We start from the raw sequence: 18808 nt of genomic DNA on the forward strand, positions 1-18808 counted from the left end.
CCGCTCTGAGGCAGTACTGAACTTTTCTTAGAAACCAGTTGAGTTATTTTTTTATGTCATGTCTTGTTTAAACGTCCATCTTTTCTCCAGATTCAGTTTCTTGTCTGGTGAGATTATTTTTTCCTTTAATATGTTCCAGTACATCGCTCCATTGAAGTGCTGTATGCAGAAAAGCAGCCACATATTACGACGCTTTTTGTACAAACAGGACGAGCTGAATTATTGCCAAACAGTTCTGTTTTTGTTCTGTCCAGAGTTCTGATGTGTCTGAATGCTTCTGTGCAAATTTTAGACACATATCGCTGTGCTTATTTTTTATTTTTTTTAGCAAAGGAGTCTGGTGTGGGGTGTAGGTGATGCAAATGACTGTGGTGTAATTTATTGCCTTTTGAATCCTCTGTAACTGTTTTTCATGCTCAGGTTGTTCTGCAGCTCTTTTTTTCAATGTTATTGTTCTTATAATTAGAATTGTACTAATATTGATTAAACAGAATGAAACAAACATTGGCCTGTCAATTTTCTATTACATATTCAGTACAGTTGAAATTTTTAAACAGCCTGTTTATGTATTTTTATAAGTTAAAATGATTGTTTTACAGTGGAGTAGGTTTGCATTTTTTTAACAGAAATTTGAGGCACGCACCAATTTTCTCCCCTTCTCACTTTCTCTCTCTCATGTGCATGTACTCTTTCTATCTGGTCTCTCTCTCTCTCTCTCTCTCTCTCTCTCTAAAAAAAAAGAGTATCGATCTGAGTACTGAGTTAAGTATTTATGGTAACGTATTGTAATGCACTTATTGAAATGTATGGTATTGCACTGCGCTGTGTTTAACTCTGGTTTCTTTTTTCTAGGTATCAACATGGACTTTTGTTTCTAGCAGTATCTGAGCTCAGGACTGTCTTTCTCTCTAACCTATTGGTAACTAGCAAAGCTACTTTCCCTAGATAGACAAAGCACTTTTTGTAAGTCGCTCTGGATAAGAGCATCTGATAAATGCTGTAAATGTAAATGTAAATGCAATCTGAAAATGCTGAAGCTGTTTTGATGCCGCAGCGATGAAACGGAGAGGATTACAACGTTGCCGCTTTAAATTGCTTATCCGATATGCAGATGATGCATATATGACTTTCGAAATGGAATGTGATGTTATAATATACTGATATAAATACGACGTCTGGGAATATCAGTGTGGATCATGAAGACACAAACACTGGATACATCTAGACAGGCATGCTGTCATGGCGGCCTACACATGTAACTCTGCAGGTTGGCTTACTCATAAACCTTTGTTTGACAAATAGTTGTGCATCGGCCTCTTAATGTGTGGTGAAAACCAGTTATAGCAGCACTGTATGTTTTTTTTTAGTTAAAATAGAATGAAGTAGCATTACTGGGTGAGGAGGAGAAAAACACTTTAATATGGTGTTTGTGTTGTCGGTGTTGGGTCATATTTCTCGATGTTTAGGTCTCAAATGTAAAATACACTGGTGAAGATATGTTGACATTAGTACATCATTCACCAAGTTCTTTTTCAGTACTCTTTCAACACACTTGCAAACATCAGATTCTTCTGCTGGTGGGGGTTCGAAGCACAATCCACATTACAAAATGTTTTTTCTGCACACTGCATGCAGTTACACACTTCCACCAGGGAGGTCTCTCAATCACTCAAATCTTACATAGTGCAGCCTTAAATAATGCTTCAACATAGATTTTCCGCCATTTAAAAAAATTACAAAACTCACCCCCCATCCCGTAAAACTGCCATTCCTCTTTCAATCCTCTTTGACTTATTGTCACAATGTAATATAGTTTAATATGTGTATTATGCTTTAAGTCACCCATATTTTAGATATACACCCCAAGTTGTCTTGTATATGTTTGGAGTATCTCCTTTTCTATCTAGTTGTTTGAATTTTATTTATTTATTTGTTTATTTATTTTACATTCTACTGTCTATCATAAATCCTATAAATGCTGAGATACTCAATGTGTATAGGACAACTGTAGGCCCTTGTTCTAAGGTAAAGGCTTGGCAAGTTAAAGCTGTAGTTTGGAAAAAAAACTCAAGGAAGCTTATATCCCTTCAGTTAGTATGGTGCAAACTGCATGCTTAAAACAACACACATTTGCCTCAAACCACGCCGAGTTGTTAAGTAATTTCAGATAAACTTGCTTATGTGGTTTCTGACACTATGTGACATACTCTCATCTGTTAAAGAGTTCTTATCAAGAAAAAAGGATTTTGAAACAACATATAAACATCGATTAACAAGTTTTAAAATGTACCATTCAGTACCTGGTCCATATATGGGCTGCAAAAACATGTAAAAAACATGTTGTCAAAACATGTCATTTTTTTCTGTGATGTTACAAGAACCAAAACATTCACATGTATCCACCTATTCAGCTCACAGCTGTTTAGCTCTGCACATTCATATTGAGGTTATAAGGAGTGTTTTAGCTCTGAGTGCTTTTTGAATGATATGATGCATACAGGGTAACCAACCGAATTAATTATTACCATTTTTGGTACATAAAAGCACACAAATAGTTGACACTCAAGAGTGTTGACTGATTCTATGGTGTAAGGGGAAAGTTATGCAAATTTGATTTTGTACTGGACTGTCCCTTTAATTGGCTAATCAGCAAGATTGGTTTCCAGGCCTGCAAACTCTGTGACCTAAAGCAGCGTCTCTCTGGGTAATGGAGAACTGTCAAAGCATGTGCTAAGTAAGCTGCACTCGCTCACACAGTTGTTCTTATAGTGTGTCTTAGTTTCAGAGCAGGAGCATTGAGGATTTAACTTCTGACTGCAGGTGAGAGGAAATACCAAGAATAAATATGACTTAAATGCTTTGTGATCTCCATAACATTTGCACAGATTTTGGGAAGAAGTTGTTTGATGTTTGTTAAAGTCTGAGGTGTGTGGAGCAGTCTAAAGCATCACCCAAGTAAATGTATTGTCACTTTAATGACAAACAAAAGATTATTTGACTCATATCAACTCTTCAGTTACATTTCTCTAAAAGAACTGCAGTAAAATGTCTTAATACCTCCTGTAGGCCTATATATTTAGCATTGGGGAAAAGAAGTTTGTTAAGTTCTATTTGTGATACTTATGTCTGAAATAAAAGGCTAAAGAGAGTTGAGTAACAAAATAGTCCACATATTGTGACCAAAAATGAAATGAAACGTAAATTAAACTGTGAACTAAAGGCAAATGAAATGGAACTTAGTAGAAATCAAATTATTTTCATCACAAATACATTTCAGTCACATTATTATTTGAATGTACTCAGTGATTAATCTAGGTAGCCATTCAAACATGTAGACTGTTCCTTGGACAAACATCATGCTTTTGGCTTTGTGTTAAGAGTGTTTCTGCAATTATGGACACTTTTAGGCCCTGAAGTGGATTTTTAGCCTGAAGTATAGAAAATATTTTAGTAATGTCTTTAATACGTCTTCACATATAAATTCGTCACTAAATAAAATGAGCTAAAGTAACTTCTGAAGCCTGTTTTGGATGAAAACACCAGTTAGTCCTGTCCCCACACTGGTCATTTCAATCTTCAGATGCATAAATGGAAGTTACTGAATTACAGTGATATCTTTTCAGTGTTATTTCATTGTGAGAATGTTACGTGAGAAATAGAGTTCATGATCTAGCATTTTTTTTTTCTGTTCTATGTAAATTTGTCGAGACTATGTTTGTGTCCTTACTGACCACCTAAATGTTCTTTTCAAAGCTTTACAAACCAACTTTCAATAGAAACATAAATTGGCCAAATGGCACATGGACAAAAGCATGGGACACCTAATCTAGGTGTTCCTAGACAGAAAAGCAAAGTAAATATCATATTTCGGCATTCAGCATTTTCTCCACATCCTTGCCATAGGTTTTAATTACTATAGAGTTTGCATCAGAGTTTTAAAATCATGTATTCTTAGTAAATTCAAGTGTGTTAAGAATTGTCTGCTAAAGCTAATATATCAGGCCATTTATGTATAAAAACAGTGGAAATTTACTGCAATGTACCTAAAAGACTCACTAAAGACTTTCGTACACCAGTACAACGGGACTTTGAATGCCATGGTCCTCGATATAGTAATTCATGGCCTAAGTATATTCATTTGTGGCCACTCCTTATTAAAAAATAGGCTCCTTAGGGGGTCTGTACAACAGCTCAGATTAAATTTGCTGGAAAGACAGACTTAAAAACAAAAAAAAATAAATAAATATTTGCAATTTTACTCTGATACTTAAAATTCTTTTTTTTTAGTTCCAGTTTCAAAATATTGACAGCCAAAAGTGGTCATAGTTGCAGAAACTTATTTTGACATGGGCAAACTTTGTGTTGGGATTTCGAATTACTATTTTAAAACAGGTTCTAATACTATAGCTAGTTAAGCTAGTTCTAGATTGGGGGGGGGGCTTTTAACTGGCTAACTGTGTTCTATTGAGCCTCACAGGTATAGTGTTGTGAGAAAATGGATGGTGGCTTTGAGGACCTGGAGCTACGAGAAGCTCAGAGAGAATACCTGGACTTTCTGGATGATGATGTGAGCGCCTTTCACCACCATGACTCACTTCTCTTGTTCTTCTGTTTTAAGTTCACAATACGCTTTCTTTACTTTAACAGGCACAGGATTCTTCTCTTTGTTTTGTCTAACCTGTTTCTGTGTGTCAGTTGCCTCAGTGAGTCATGAGCATTTGTTGTCTCGTACACGTAGTTTAATCATGTCACAGTGCATGACCCTGCATGAATGCCATTTGTGTTGTTGACAGCAAGACCAGGGCGTGTATCATGAGAAGGTCAGAAGCATGGTGTCTGAAGGCCAGTCTCGCCTCATCATCAACATTAATGACCTGCGGCGGAGAAATGAAAAACGAGCCAAAGAGTTAGTAACCCTGTCTGAGTTATTGGTCAATGTAATGTAGTGTCCTACTTTGTTAAAAGTGGTGAGGTCCAAGGAAAATATTTGATATCCTTTAGCCTTCAGAATGTTCAGTTTGCAGTTATTTATTCAAGATGGAATCAGACTCCCTGTAAGCATTCTCTCCTGTGTCCTTTATAGACTGCTGAAGAACGCATTCAGTGAGCTGGTGGCTTTCCAGAAAGCTCTGAAGGACCTGGTGGCATCCATTGATGCAACCTATGCCAAACAGTTTGATGAGTTCCATGTTGGATTCGAGGGAAGCTTTGGGAATAAGCATGTATCCCCTCGTACCCTCAGTGCACGGTTTCTGGGCAATCTTGTCTGTGTTGAGGGAATTGTTACCAAGTGTATGTAATATTTTCCTAAATACATATTTAAGTAGAGGGTGAGTCGAAAGACAGGAACCAACCATGCATCTTTTGGACGCTGAATGTTAGATTGATACCCTTTACCATTTTGCATTGGACAAATGAGTGTAATGTCTAATACAATGTTGAGTGGTGGTTCCTGCCCTCAGCTTTTGACTGTAGTCTTAAAGGGGTGTTTTAGCTTACAACTGTTTGTAATGCTTTTGTAGTATTATGTAGCACAGCGTTGCATCCTTCAGCCTCATCTGTTTAAAAAAAATTCACAATTTTGTATCCTTAATGTATCTTCAGCTGCCAAGTTATTGTATGTAGAGGCTAATAAATACAAATGTTATTCAGCTTCCTAGCAGTAATGTTAGCTAGCTTGCTTCATTCTGCATTAGCTAGCTAGTTGGGAAGAGGGGGCGGGGGGCACAAAATATTTCAAGCAGCCCATCTTCAAATATCCACCCCAAAGTCCCCAACCAACACACACACACACTTTCAGTCTACATCCTCAGAAGAGGGCTTTCATAGTCTTTAAATTAATCACACTTATGATCAGGCTGATTTAAGTCAAATGCAAGCGAATAATTGAGTAATCAGTGTAGCCTTTCAAGCTTCACTTGACTGTATAATCACACAACATTAAAATCCTACAAAATCCTATAATATCCAGGCTAAAAAATTCCATACACTTGAAAAGAGAAGCATTTTACATTGATTTTTCAATAAAGAATACAAACATATCTAGCTAGGTATGTCGGTCTCATTGGTCATGTATTTTGCCAGACCAGTCACAGAGCTTTACCTAAATATTTGGATGTTTTCATTGTTAATTTTTGCAAATAAATATTACAGCAATAATAGTTCAATTAAAAGTTTTGGTTTGGTTACATGTTTATTGCAAAGAAGTTTAATTCCAAATTTCCAAAAACAAACAAACAAAAAAAAAGGCCTGTAGGATGTGACTAAACATGACACATCCAGACACAAAACAGAGATGGTTATATTTTTTTTATTTTGACTAGCGTGCCTCTTTGATTATCAGTCATACTTCTGTATTTCATTTTTAATAAAACTTCTACACTTTAGTTAAATGTGTTGTGCTGTTTCAGGTTCATTGGTCAGGCCAAAGATCATGCGCAGTGTGCACTATTGTCCAGCCACAAAGAAAACCCTGGAGAGGAAATACACTGATCTCACTTCACTGGATGCTTTCCCTTCCAGTGCTATCTATCCCACCAAGGTGTGCCTGATGTGGGCAGCTGGCCTGGCATTCCCATGTAGATTAAAATTAATGTTGAATGATTTTATCCTAGAGTTGATGCCGCAGTGATCTAAAGCTGTTTGTGTATGTGCAGGATGAGGAGAATAATCCATTAGAAACTGAGTTTGGGCTGTGCTGCTATAAGGATCACCAGACTCTGACCATCCAGGAGATGCCAGAGAAGGCTCCTGCTGGTCAGCTGCCCCGCTCAGTCGACATAATTGCCAACGATGACCTTGTAGACAAAGTGAAGCCAGGAGATCGTGTTCAGCTTGTTGGAGTCTACCGCTGTTTACCTGCCAAGCAAGGGGGCTTCACCTCAGGAACCTTCAGGTAAGTGACATTGTATCTGTTAATTGGCATTTTTTTTTTCCTATTGCTGCACTGAGCAAAGAAATATAATAAATGTGCAGAGTCTGATGCTTTATGCTTCTCCATTTTGGTGCAGGACTATACTCCTGGCCAATAATGTAAAGCTAATGAGTAAAGAGATTGTTCCCACATTTTCTGCTGATGATGTTGCCAAGATCAAGAAATTCTGCAAAACTCATTCTAAAGTAAGTAATCAAACACACAAATTTACTTGTTTGCCCAGATGTAGTGTAATAGGCCTGGCTATTGCCCCTTCTTCACTTCTAAGCCAAGGGCAGATTTGTCCATATGGTTTATTTTGTGTTTCAGGATGTTTTTGAGCACTTGAGTCGATCGCTAGCTCCCAGTATCCATGGTCATGAGTACATAAAGAAAGCCATTCTCTGTCTGCTACTCGGTGGCAACGAGACCAACCTAGAGAATGGTACTCGCATCAGAGGAGACATCAACATCCTGCTCATAGGTTGGTCCTGGGATGAAGTTATGAACTTCAAACTTGGACATGTTCCATACAGTGCTGCGTCTTTGGTTTGTAAGACATGGGTAAGGATGCAAGAGCTTTTGGGGGTACTTCCTCTGAAATGCACTCTGTTCTTTGTCTTGCCGTGTAGGTGACCCATCAGTGGCCAAATCTCAGTTGCTGAGGTATGTTCTGTTCACAGCACCGAGGGCTATCCCCACTACTGGACGTGGCTCGTCTGGGGTGGGACTTACTGCTGCAGTTACCACAGATCAAGAAACAGGTGACCAGTATACAGTATGTGCTGTGTTAAGACAACATTGAGACTTTCTAATAATGGAACAAATGCTGGGTGTGGGGTGCTATGGAAAAGTGTTTGCCCCTTCCTGATTTTCTGTATTATTGCATATGTATTGCAGTGAATAAATTTATATATTTAAACAAAATGCAGCATTAGACAGAGAACCTTCTTTAAACACACAATGCATTTTAACTATTATTTAATTTAAGAGGCAAAGTAACCCACCATTCAAATAAGCCTTGTGAAAAAGTTATTGTTCTTAGTTACTCAAGCAACGCATTAAAGAATGTTCACTGATAATGAGATTCAGCTGATTGAATACAGCCAGGTTTTAGGGCAGCCAGCCCTGTTGGGTGTAAACCTAATACTGTTTCACAGTAGAAACATCACACCAATGTTCAAACCTGGTGGTGGTAGTAGGAATTTGCAGGCATGTTTTGCTGCCTCCAGATCTGGACAGGAAAAAAGTATAAATTCTGTTTTGTTCTGGAGATATTTTAAGGAGATTGTGTTCATCTGGCTATGAGCTGAAGCTGAAACATATAATTGAGTTATGCAAAAAAAGTCTAAAATACAAAAAAAATCCACATTTGAGTGGCTAAAAAGAAACCAAATTAATGTTTTAATGGTCTTGTTAAAGTCCTGTCTTTTAGCTAGTAGAAATGCGGTGGAGGGGCCTCAAATGAGCAGTTAAACCTTGAAAAGTTACCAGTATATCTGAATTATAGCAGTTTTGTGAAGTGAGCTCATCTACCTCCACAACAATGTTAATGGCTGAAAAGATATTATAGAAAATGTTTCTTAACTTTTTAGCAGCAATAACTGCAACCAACAAGTTAATTACCTTTTCCACATGGGTGTTTCGCATGCTGATAGCTCCTTAAATGCATGAAATGGTCCTTTTTTAAAATGTTTTTGTTTGAAAAGTTTGCACTGATCTAATAGTACATTTTGTTTTGAGAAGCATTGTGACACAAATATGCAATAATTGAGAAATCAGGAAAGGCACAAATCTTTTTTGTGGATCCATATATACTTTGTCACATGGTCATCAATCAAGCCCTGGAGAGCTACCTTCCTTCTCTATCAAACCTAGTTCCAACCCTAATTAGCCACACGTTCTCAATCTTTATTGGGAGAGGCTGTATGAACTAGATGAGGTGTTTGATTTCAGTGCTTTGGGTTGGAGATGAAAGTCTCAACTCTAATCGATCTCCATCCATTTCTCAGGTGAGCGGCGGTTAGAGGCAGGTGCCATGGTTCTTGCTGACCGAGGGGTGGTATGTATCGATGAATTTGACAAGATGTCGGACATGGATCGTACAGCCATCCATGAGGTGATGGAGCAAGGGAGAGTTACAATTGCTAAAGCTGGGATCCAGGCCAGGCTGAATGCTCGCTGCAGTGTGTTGGCTGCTGCTAACCCAGTCTATGGAAGGGTAACATGCTATTTGTTTTTCTTAGTTCTTCAGGCAGTGCTTTTAAATGGCCTATTTAATGGGAGACGGTTTCTAACAGTGCTTAGCAAGTGATAGTAGATTGGTTTGGTCCATGTTGACTGGTTTTCATCTTGCATCCTAGTATGACCAGTATAAAACCCCTATGGAGAACATTGGTCTGCAAGATTCCCTACTCTCTCGATTCGATCTGCTCTTCATCGTTCTTGATCAGATGGATGCAGATAGTGACCGGGAGATCTCAGAGCATGTGTTGCGCATGCATAGATACCGACCACCAGGAGAGCAGGAGGGAGCAGGTAGGAGGCTGCCACCTTGTGGCAGTTAATGATATTCCAGACCGATCCAGTTTGATCTTTGACTGAAAGAGTTTTCAGTATGGGTATCCTTGGTCACTGTCAAAACATGCATGAGGTTTTACAGTTTTGGCTATACATTTTCTACATTACATAATCTTGCTCTGCAGGCCAAATGACCCTGTCAATGTCTTAAGCCTGACTGATTTGTATGCATCAATAGCGATGCCTCTGGGCAGCACGGTGGACATATTTGCCACAGAAGATCCGAACATCACAGAGGCAGCAGAACAGGAACTGCAGATCTATGAGAAAAAGGACAATGTACTCCATGGTCACAGGAAGAAAAAGTAGGTTTAAAGTGGTCTTAATTGATTCCAACCATCACCTTAAATGGACCATGTTCTAAATATTTCTTGTATTTTCTTTTCCCCCTGAGGTCCCCTTATTGTGTTTTTGTAGTTTTATGTCCCAAAAACATTCATTCATTTCACTTGGCCCTTTTCCAACTAATCTATCATTAGAATTAAACAGGCTGTTTTTGTTGCTATGCTGTGTCTGGGATGAAACACTAACTTTTGTGTGAGTGGGTGGGGCTAAGATGCTGTAGGCTGAATAGGCAGAAATATGTAAACGTGGTGTTTTTTGTGACCTCATGAAAATATTGTCTTAATGGTCAAACAGTCTAAATGGGCTGTTTTTGTTGCCCAGTTCCCATTTATACACTTGAGTGAATGTTTTGAAACCTTAAGCAATATTTACATCAAAAAGTGAGGAATATTAATTTTTTGAATGGTATGAACACTTAAAATTTGCCTATAGAATGTTTAGAGCAGAGGTCTTCAAAGCCAGACCTTGAGTCCTGGTTCCGGTAGGTTTGACACTTCCAGTCAACAGTTCAGTTAACTAGCAGTGACTACAAAATCAAGGACTGGAGACTGGATTCAGGGTCCAGATTCAAGAGCATGTAAACAATCTAATCATTTTTACAAATGTTTTAAGACTGGTGGGCAAAACAAATCATGGCATTTTCTTGATTCGGCTTGCAGGGAAAAGGTTGTTACCATGGAGTTCATCCGAAAATATATCCATGTGGCTAAGCTAGTGAGACCAGTTTTGACCCAGGAGGCTTCAGACTACATAGCAGAAGAGTATTCCAAACTCAGAAGCCATGATCAGGTCAACAGCGACTCAGCAAGGGTGTGTACAGAGGACCAAGCTTTTATGTCTAAACCCATTTTCATTGAAGTTTCTAGATGATTATTCAATGACCTATGACTTATCAACAAAGAACTGGGGGGGGGGATCAAAAGTTGCTGTAACTGTTGTTGGTATTACCTGCTTGCAGACGATGCCAGTGACTGCTCGTGCTCTCGAGACGATGATCAGGTTAGCCACAGCCCATGCTAAAGCTCGCATGAGTAAAACCATTGACTTGGGCGATGCAGAGGCTGCTCTGGAGCTCATGCAGTTTGCCTACTTCAAAAAGGTAATTATGAAACGATCAATGATTTGAACTAAACATTTAACTAAGAGGGACACCATATCTAATACATGTTGGTGTCCTTTGTGTAGATTCTGGAGAAGAACAAGAAGAGGAAGCTTCCTGAGGACAATGCTGACTCTCAGATGGATGGTACTCAGAGCGAGGAGACTCAGAGCCAGAGAAGTGTCAGGTATAATATTGGAGATGAATTGTAGTGCGGTTCTGGTGTTGCATACAGTATGTAGAAAAGTAGTGCTTTAGGTATGAGGTAATTAGCTTACATGATGAATGGCATCATCCACAGGAAACGTTCCCGTGTCTCTAAAGATGACATGGATTCAACAATGGCAGACGATTCTGATGACCCTTATGACTTTACAGAGAATGAAGACAGTGAGTAATTTAATGTATTGTTATCCTTCACCGACAACCACCTATCCCTAAAGATCTGCAGTATGTTTTCACACTGTTAGCCATGGCCTATGCAAAATTAAAGGTGCTAAAAGTGACTTTGTAGTGATGCCATAGAACAAGTGTCTCCAGTCTGATCAATAAAGGCTGGTGTGGCTGCAGGTTTTCATTCCAAACAAGCTGGAGCACACATGATTCTATTTGTTTAGTCAGTTGATATTAGTCTTCTGGTTAGTTTCATGAAGTGTGCATTGGCTCGGTTGCAATGAAAACCTGTAGCAACACCACCCTATTTTGGATAAGATTGGTACACCCTGCCATAGCAGAACCATTTCTTAAAATAAGCCGACTGTGAAGAACCTTTTAAAAGTGGGTTCAAAGTTTAAAGAACCTCCACATAATGTAAAGGCCCAATTGGTATAGAACCTTTACATTATGTGAGGATCTTTAAGCCTTTAAACCCTTTTCCAAACCTAGTTCTTTAGAGGACCAGAAGTGGTTATTCCTTGGCACATGCTTCCAACCCTGCCCTGCACATTTTAGTGTTTTCCCAACTCCCGACATGCCCACTTCAGTCAATGAAGGGCTTGTGAACTTAGCTGATTAGTTGGATCAGGTATGTTGGAAGCGGGGGAAACACTAAATGGTTAGAAACCACTGTTCTATGGCATTGCTTAAAGAACATTTATTTTTTTTTAGTTTATTTTATTTCAACAGTACAGAGAACACTTTTGGTTCGCTAATGGAACTTTTAATGGACGGTTCTTTTAAAAGAACAATATAAGTGAGATGTGAGCATGAAGGCCCTTTTGATAAAAGTTTAAAGAACCTCATCATAATGTAAAGTCTCCATACCAATTTTTTTTTGTCCTAGAACTGTATCTTCAAATCATAACCCCTTAGGAACCTTCATTTTTAATAGTGTGCTTTTATCTCTGATCAGCTCAAGCCAGTCAGAAGACAAGACCAGCATCTCAGAGGGGCAGTCAAAAGAAAAAGACTGACATCAGTCAGGACAGGTATCGGTATCTTCTAAATCTCTCCAGTGTCCTCAACTCCACTTCCTATTTTTCCCAGTGATCCTACCATCATATCTTTCTTGATGTTTGAAATCAGACCTTAGTACTTTAGCTTTGCCTTGCACTGTTGACCTCTTATAGAATGAAGGTTTTCAAGGCTGCACTGCTGAAAGCCTTCAAGGTGACCAGGTCTCAGTCTGTGGCTGTTCCAGAGCTTCTCACTCACATTAACAAGGGTCAGTCTGAGGAGTTCGACCAGCAAGAGGTGAACCTGCTGCTGGAGCGCATGCAGGACGATAACCAGGTCATGGTGTCTGAGGATGTGGTCTTCCTCATCTGACACTGAAGGAAGCATAAAAGAAAATTTGTCTTGGCTTTGTTTAGTTGTGTCCTGTACCATTGTCCATAGTATTCATGTATGTCATTCTGTTGGTCACTAATAAACCATTTGAGCACTCCTATCTGACTGAGTTTGTATTTTTCTGGTGTTTGAAGGCAGAAGGACACTGGAATTGTGAAATTTAATTTATTTTTTTTAATGTATCTGAAGAATTTAAAAGATTTAAGAACAGTTGAATTTGAAATTCATATGCAAAATAATTTGGTACAAGTACTTTTGGGTGTTTTGGTCACGGCTCATTCCACTGTAGCGTGAGCTGACTGGCAAGTTCTGTAGAGAAAGGAACAAAAATAACATCAATCTCCACTTAACATTATACTAATGACTACATTCTTCTAAATTTAAAGATCAACAATGACTTGGATCTTCACTGTTTTGGATGCTGGATACTTACAGCCATTGATTTTCTTTCTGGCTCTATTCCTCCCTCTCCATCCATCTCTCCTCTCTCTTGGCGCTTCTTCACCTTGTACAGTGCAATTGCAAGCAACAACATGAGAGCTCCCACAAAAGCACACACCACCACCGTTGTGGAGTTTGCAGTGGAATTTGCAGTGAAGTTAGCTGTGGAGTCATCAGATGATGACATTCTCTCTAAGCAATTCTCTCCACAGGCAACAGACTGAGGCACAGGCTGAGTCTTCAGGAGGCTAGTCACATCTGGAAAAAGGCAAGCGAATAGAAATAATCATTCCAAAGCTGGAAATTCAGCTTTAAAATGTTGCTCCTTATTATGAAAATGAAGCTATTTTGATCTCTCATGAAGGCATCTTAATTGCTCTAGTGGACAGTCATCACAAACGCCAGCTCCAAAGGTACCTTCTAGACTGAAGAGGAAGAAGACAACATCTCCTATGACGAAGTCACGGCTCTTCAAACGGCTGTGTGAGATGAAAGCACTGTAGCCCCAACCAGGGCCTCGATAGTAAGATGTACCATCTGGGTTTCTCACCAGACTGCCCACCTTCTGTAGATCATCCCAGACATACTGCACATTACCTAGAACTTCAGGGGCAGAAAAAAACACTGAATTATACAGATAAAAGGCAGACTTCAATCAAAATCTCAAATCTATGGATCTGTTATCACTACAATGGTATTCAAAATTCAAAGTCTCCCTCTTATTTGCTCATTCTTACAGTCGGTGGAGGTTTTGCTGGGGTCGGTAGTGATCATCCTTTGGTTGTCCATCCGTTGTTGAATATGTGGGTGCTGGTCCATCAGTGCCATGGTAACCTGTCGGCATGGGCAGGGCCATGTCAGCTGGTGGTCATGAGGTCCTGAGGTCAGGTGGAAGTAGATGGCTATGTTGCCAGGGTTGCTTGTAACCCCGTTGGCATATATACCAATCTAAAAAGAATAGCCATCACAGGACAAGAAACTAGGGCTGTAGATCTTGGAACCAACAGGTGTTATGGTGAGGAGGCTGGTGAAGTTCTGAATATGCCAGGTATGGTGGGGCACTGTGTCTCTGAGAGGTTGAGGTTGTCCACAGAGAGACCACCATTTGATGTGCCTGTGCCCCTCACCCCTTCAAACACCAGTCGGAACTTCTGAGACACATCCAGCCTCATGTGATAAAGCTCCCAGTAGTTCCTGAGGCCACCTGTCCCCGAAAGCAACATATTACTCAAAATGCAAATGAGTAATATTGTTGGAAGGAGAAACTGTATCCACCCTCCTTTTATCAGTGTGACTTTCCAAGTTTCTGCTACAATTTCTGACGACATTAAACGGGGATTTTGTCAACATCTTGTAAGCTTCATCCAACCTGGCAAAAGGAAACCTGGATAATATTTTACAGCTTTACTAGTAGGGTCTTCATTTTATTGTTGTTGTTATCAATAATAAAAAGAATGTCATGTTTATGTTGCACCTTTCACAGACCCAGAGGTGCATTAAAGCAGGGAAAAGGAGATTAATCAAATTAGCTGAGTAAATTACCATTGAGTGTCTGAATGAGTCTCAGCACTCCGTTGGGGTTTGCGCTCTTATACTTGCGCACCCACACGTTCAGCTGGTCATCAGCACTCCGTTGGGGTTTGCGCTCTTGTACTTGCGCACCCACACGTTCAGCTGGTCATCAGCACTCCATAGTTTCCTGTGGCTGTGCTAAAATGCATGAAGAAACCTGCAGCTGAAAAGGAAAATGTTAAAGGGAAAAAAAGCAATTAAAGATTTAGCCAAATTTATTAGACTCAGAGTATTCCACTGGAAAAGGAAAGATACTTGGCTCATTGGACTTTCTGGTGTGACGTCAATAAATATCTACAGATCATAAAGAGCAAAGTCCTGGAAAATTGGCCTCATAAAAAATAAAACATATCAGAGCAAAGATTTAATTAGCTTTCATCAAGATGGATAAGAGTTATCAGCAATAAGTCAAGAGCAGTAACTTTCAAAAAAGTGGTAAAAAGTTAATGAAGACATAATAAAATTGAAAAATTTATTTATAAAAAGTAAAACTTAATAAATATTATTTATAATTTTTTAAAGTGAACAACAAAAGCAGAAAATATATATTTAACAGAATCACACAGAAGCCTCCAAAACTAAACATTTTTTCTTTTATTTAGTTTGTCTTTATTACAGCTTCCATTCTTTTTAAGAGTTTTGCCTTCAGTTTTTCAAAGAAATCAACTGGGATATTTTTGTATTTCTTTTAGAAACATATACAAAGTTCAGTCTTGCAATTTGGTTATATTTCCTGCTTCTATTCAAGTAATCCCAAACACACTGAACGGTGTTGAGATCTGGCCACTGTTCTGAGAACACCAGCAGCGTATTATTTGATAAGTACATCCTGATCCTTTCAGCAGTGTGCATGGGGTCACTGTCTTGCTCTAGAATGATATGTTTTCCATTTTTAAACATTTTCCAGAGGGTATTGCATGATATATTAAAATTTGTTTCTACTCATCAGAGTTCATGATTTCTTCAATCAAAAGCAAATCATCAACTGCAGATGTTGTTATACATCTGCCAAAATTGCACTGATTCTCCAAAATGCTTCACTGATGGTTGTTGATGTGGTCCAAAGAGTCTTTTTATTGTTTTTACTCATCATACTAATGATGACTAATGGTGCTGAATGTTGTTTAGCTGAATTTCTCATGTCATTGATCTCATATGGTTCCCATGTACTCACGTCTCCAAGCATCACTCGAGGTGAGAGTCATCTACACTGCCAGAGTTGCGGATTTCTCGACTTTGTTGAAGCGAAAGGCCTCGAGACCCCAATAATATAATACAACACATGCTAAAAGGGGTAAACAGAAAGTACATAAAATAGGATACTGACCTCATCAGTGAGAATGTATCCCTCTACCAGATCAAGCCCTGCATCTGTTACACAGAAATTGAGGGTGAGACACTAAGTGAAAAAGGAACACTACTGTTGTTTTGGAAAGCAGTAAGACACAACAATATGGCACACAGACCTTCGTTTATGTCAAATTCTTTCCCGTGATCCACATCCAGCTCTATAAAACCTGATATTAAACAAATAGACATACCACAAAACTCAAGATTTCATTATCCTGTATTTAAGACTGTAAGCAGTTATTGATATCTTGCAGTACACAAATAAGTAGCATCAGCTGAGAGTGAGGAAGTTGACTATAGGAGAAAAACAAACACACAAAAAATATTTAGTCATATAACAAAGATCTGTTCACATAAACAATGTAAACGAATGTTGGCATAATTGCTGTGTATAGGCCTACTATTAACTAAGGACATTGCTGAATATTTCACAGCAATGTTGCGACACTTTTCACTTGAGAAATCCTTCCAGAAATCTACAGAATTTCCCTGGAACCCATGGAGCACTTACATCATCTTATATTTCAGCAGTAAAAACATACTGCAACAAAAGGGGAAGTCTTAGCAGTGTTTTTTTCTGTCATATGCTCTTTAAGTACATTGAAAAAGTGATGCATTCACTTGTTTGAATCAAATGTGTACATCACAAAATATATTACATCCAGTTATTTCTAAAAGTAAGTAACCTGATCGGCCAAATTGTATTGATAATACAATGGTTGCATGTTTTACTCATGTGGAAAAGATGTGTGCATCCAATCAGGAAAATTCAATGCAGCTTTTTCAGGGTATATAAATTTCTGCTTTCACTCCTATTTTATGTACTTTTTTCAGAAGGTACATTAAACGGCCATTAGATATATACTAAACATCTGTTGAATAAATTGTAGATAATGAAATAATGAAAGATGACAAGATTTAAACTCACCAGACACAGGTTCTCTGCAGATAATAAGCAGAGAAGCAGAAATGTCCCATAAGAGGCCACAGTTACAGCCGCTCTCCTTCAGCATGAGTGTGTATGCTGCTTTTGTGTCTCTTTTACACTCTATATACTCATGCGTTTGTGTAAACTACATTCAGAAAAGAAGAGAAGGTGCTGAGGCGGCAGTGATAAGGAGGAGTACTGAGAAGAAGTATAATGATTAATAATAGTAATGATGGAGTTGACTTCATTGGAGTGATGCTTTTAGTTGTTTATATATTGCGTGTGTTCAAAATAATGCTCAAACATCAGGAGTGGCAGAAAAAGGCAAAGACTCCTTTATTAAAGATTAAGCCTTCCCAACAGACAAGTGTTAATCTGAGTTGGCCCAGGCAACAACTGACCAACCCACAAAACCATAACTTTTTTACCCTTTTCTGGGCAAGTAGGGGTCGTCATCTGAGTTCTCCTTGCCCTTCCCAAATATTTCATCTCTTTTAATTTTTACACCATTATCTCCAAATCATATGCTATTAAGTTCCCTGGACAAATCACCTCATGTGTTTAAGGTGGTAGTAACTTCAGGCTCTTGCAGATGGCACTGCACAAGGATGATCAAGCTCTAAATACCTGCAGGGTGTAGACAGGATTCATAGATTGAGAAGAGGTGGTACAATGCAGTGAAAGTCTCATTCAGTTGGTGGAAAATGGGTCACAAAGCAGATGTAAATGATTGGCAAAAAGTGGTGCACTTGGCACTGGGAAAAAACATTCATACTTCCCACCAACCATCGAGCCCTTATAACCATCCTCTCTACGACAGGTAATGCACATATATAGTCAGGTGGTCTGTACACCTCATTGAGTTTGACTATGAGGTTGACCAACACTGAACGTGTTGCTGATTGTCCATCAAGAATGCCACTTCCTGACAGTGATGGAATTCTGCTGAAACTGTTAAGTCTGTTGCCATGTTTTCATCTGAATTCAGTGCCATTCATAAAGCTGATTTGGAGTCTGCCTGTCACAACTGCCCTGTGTTCACAAAACTAGTTACTGAGAACTCTCTTAGTGCATCATCCAAACCCAGTAGGTTTGGACAACAGCCTTCAGGGGCTAAAGACTATGTTGTGGGTGAATGAGTAGGAAGGAGAATGACTCTAGCCATAATCAGGCTGAAGACAGATGTTCACTGTACTTTTGGAGCTCAGAGTATACATGCACTCAGTAACCCGATCATAATCGGATTTCTGCAGTTATCTGATTATTCAAATGGTCATGTAAACACCATACTCTGATCTAGAAATCCGATTAAGAAATCTGATAAAGAGAGCTGGATTTAACTCCGTAATCAGATTTCTCAGTGCATGTAAACTCTTACTCCGATTACTACTAAAATACTACGAAATAAAGGATTTGAATATTCTTCATCTTCAGTTCATATTTTCAGGTAAAGTAGCGCGATGTTTAAAAAAAAAAGCCATGGTATGAAGTTTGAGTTTTACATTAGGTTTACGTCACGTCTTGTTCTGTGAGTCTATTGGCTGGTTGCAAAGCAGAAACCCGATTATTGCCTGACTCATGTAGACCCAGAGTTTCCCACCATCTGATTACTCAAGTGTATGTACATGTGTTGATTGGATTGCTGACAAAATCTGATTTTCTTCAGGCATTGGATTATTGAGTGCATGTAAACGCACTCACTCTTACACAAGAAATATTAATTGTTAAATGGGGGAAGATGTGTTTAACAAGGTGTTTTCTTTGACATAATGACAGATGTTATTGGTATGAA

General features: G+C 38.8%; 1 protein-coding gene and 1 long non-coding RNA gene across 3 annotated transcripts; one reads left to right on the forward strand and one right to left on the reverse strand.

Moving 5' to 3' along the window:
• The first annotated feature begins 2505 nt into the window (after nt 1-2505).
• Nucleotides 2506-12706, forward strand: mcm3l (MCM3 minichromosome maintenance deficient 3 (S. cerevisiae), like). Of its 2 annotated transcripts, XM_036581620.1 has the most exons (18): nt 2506-2820; nt 4478-4567; nt 4794-4906; nt 5084-5292; nt 6411-6541; nt 6657-6895; nt 7011-7119; nt 7244-7397; nt 7546-7677; nt 8926-9134; nt 9277-9451; nt 9672-9798; nt 10498-10648; nt 10797-10937; nt 11024-11124; nt 11239-11327; nt 12289-12364; nt 12506-12706. In XM_036581620.1, the coding sequence occupies exons 2-18, from the start codon at nt 4496-4498 to the stop codon at nt 12702-12704; spliced, it is 2427 nt and encodes an 808-aa protein (XP_036437513.1). In that variant the 5' UTR covers nt 2506-2820; nt 4478-4495; the 3' UTR covers nt 12705-12706. The 2 variants fall into 2 exon arrangements, with proteins under 2 accessions (XP_036437513.1, XP_036437512.1); XM_036581619.1 differs by lacking the exon at nt 2506-2820 and having other exon boundaries at nt 4285-4567.
• A 170-nt stretch (nt 12707-12876) lies between these two features.
• LOC118815478 lies at nt 12877-13281 on the reverse strand. The gene is made up of 2 exons (XR_005007807.1): nt 13159-13281; nt 12877-13034 (listed from the first exon to the last, which is right to left on the reverse strand). It is a non-coding gene; the product is annotated as an uncharacterized LOC118815478 (long non-coding RNA).
• Nucleotides 13282-18808: the final 5527 nt, after the last annotated feature.

Source organism: Colossoma macropomum, unplaced genomic scaffold (genome assembly GCF_904425465.1).
Source record: "Colossoma macropomum unplaced genomic scaffold, Colossoma_macropomum, whole genome shotgun sequence".
Classification (NCBI taxonomy): domain Eukaryota; kingdom Metazoa; phylum Chordata; class Actinopteri; order Characiformes; family Serrasalmidae; genus Colossoma; species Colossoma macropomum.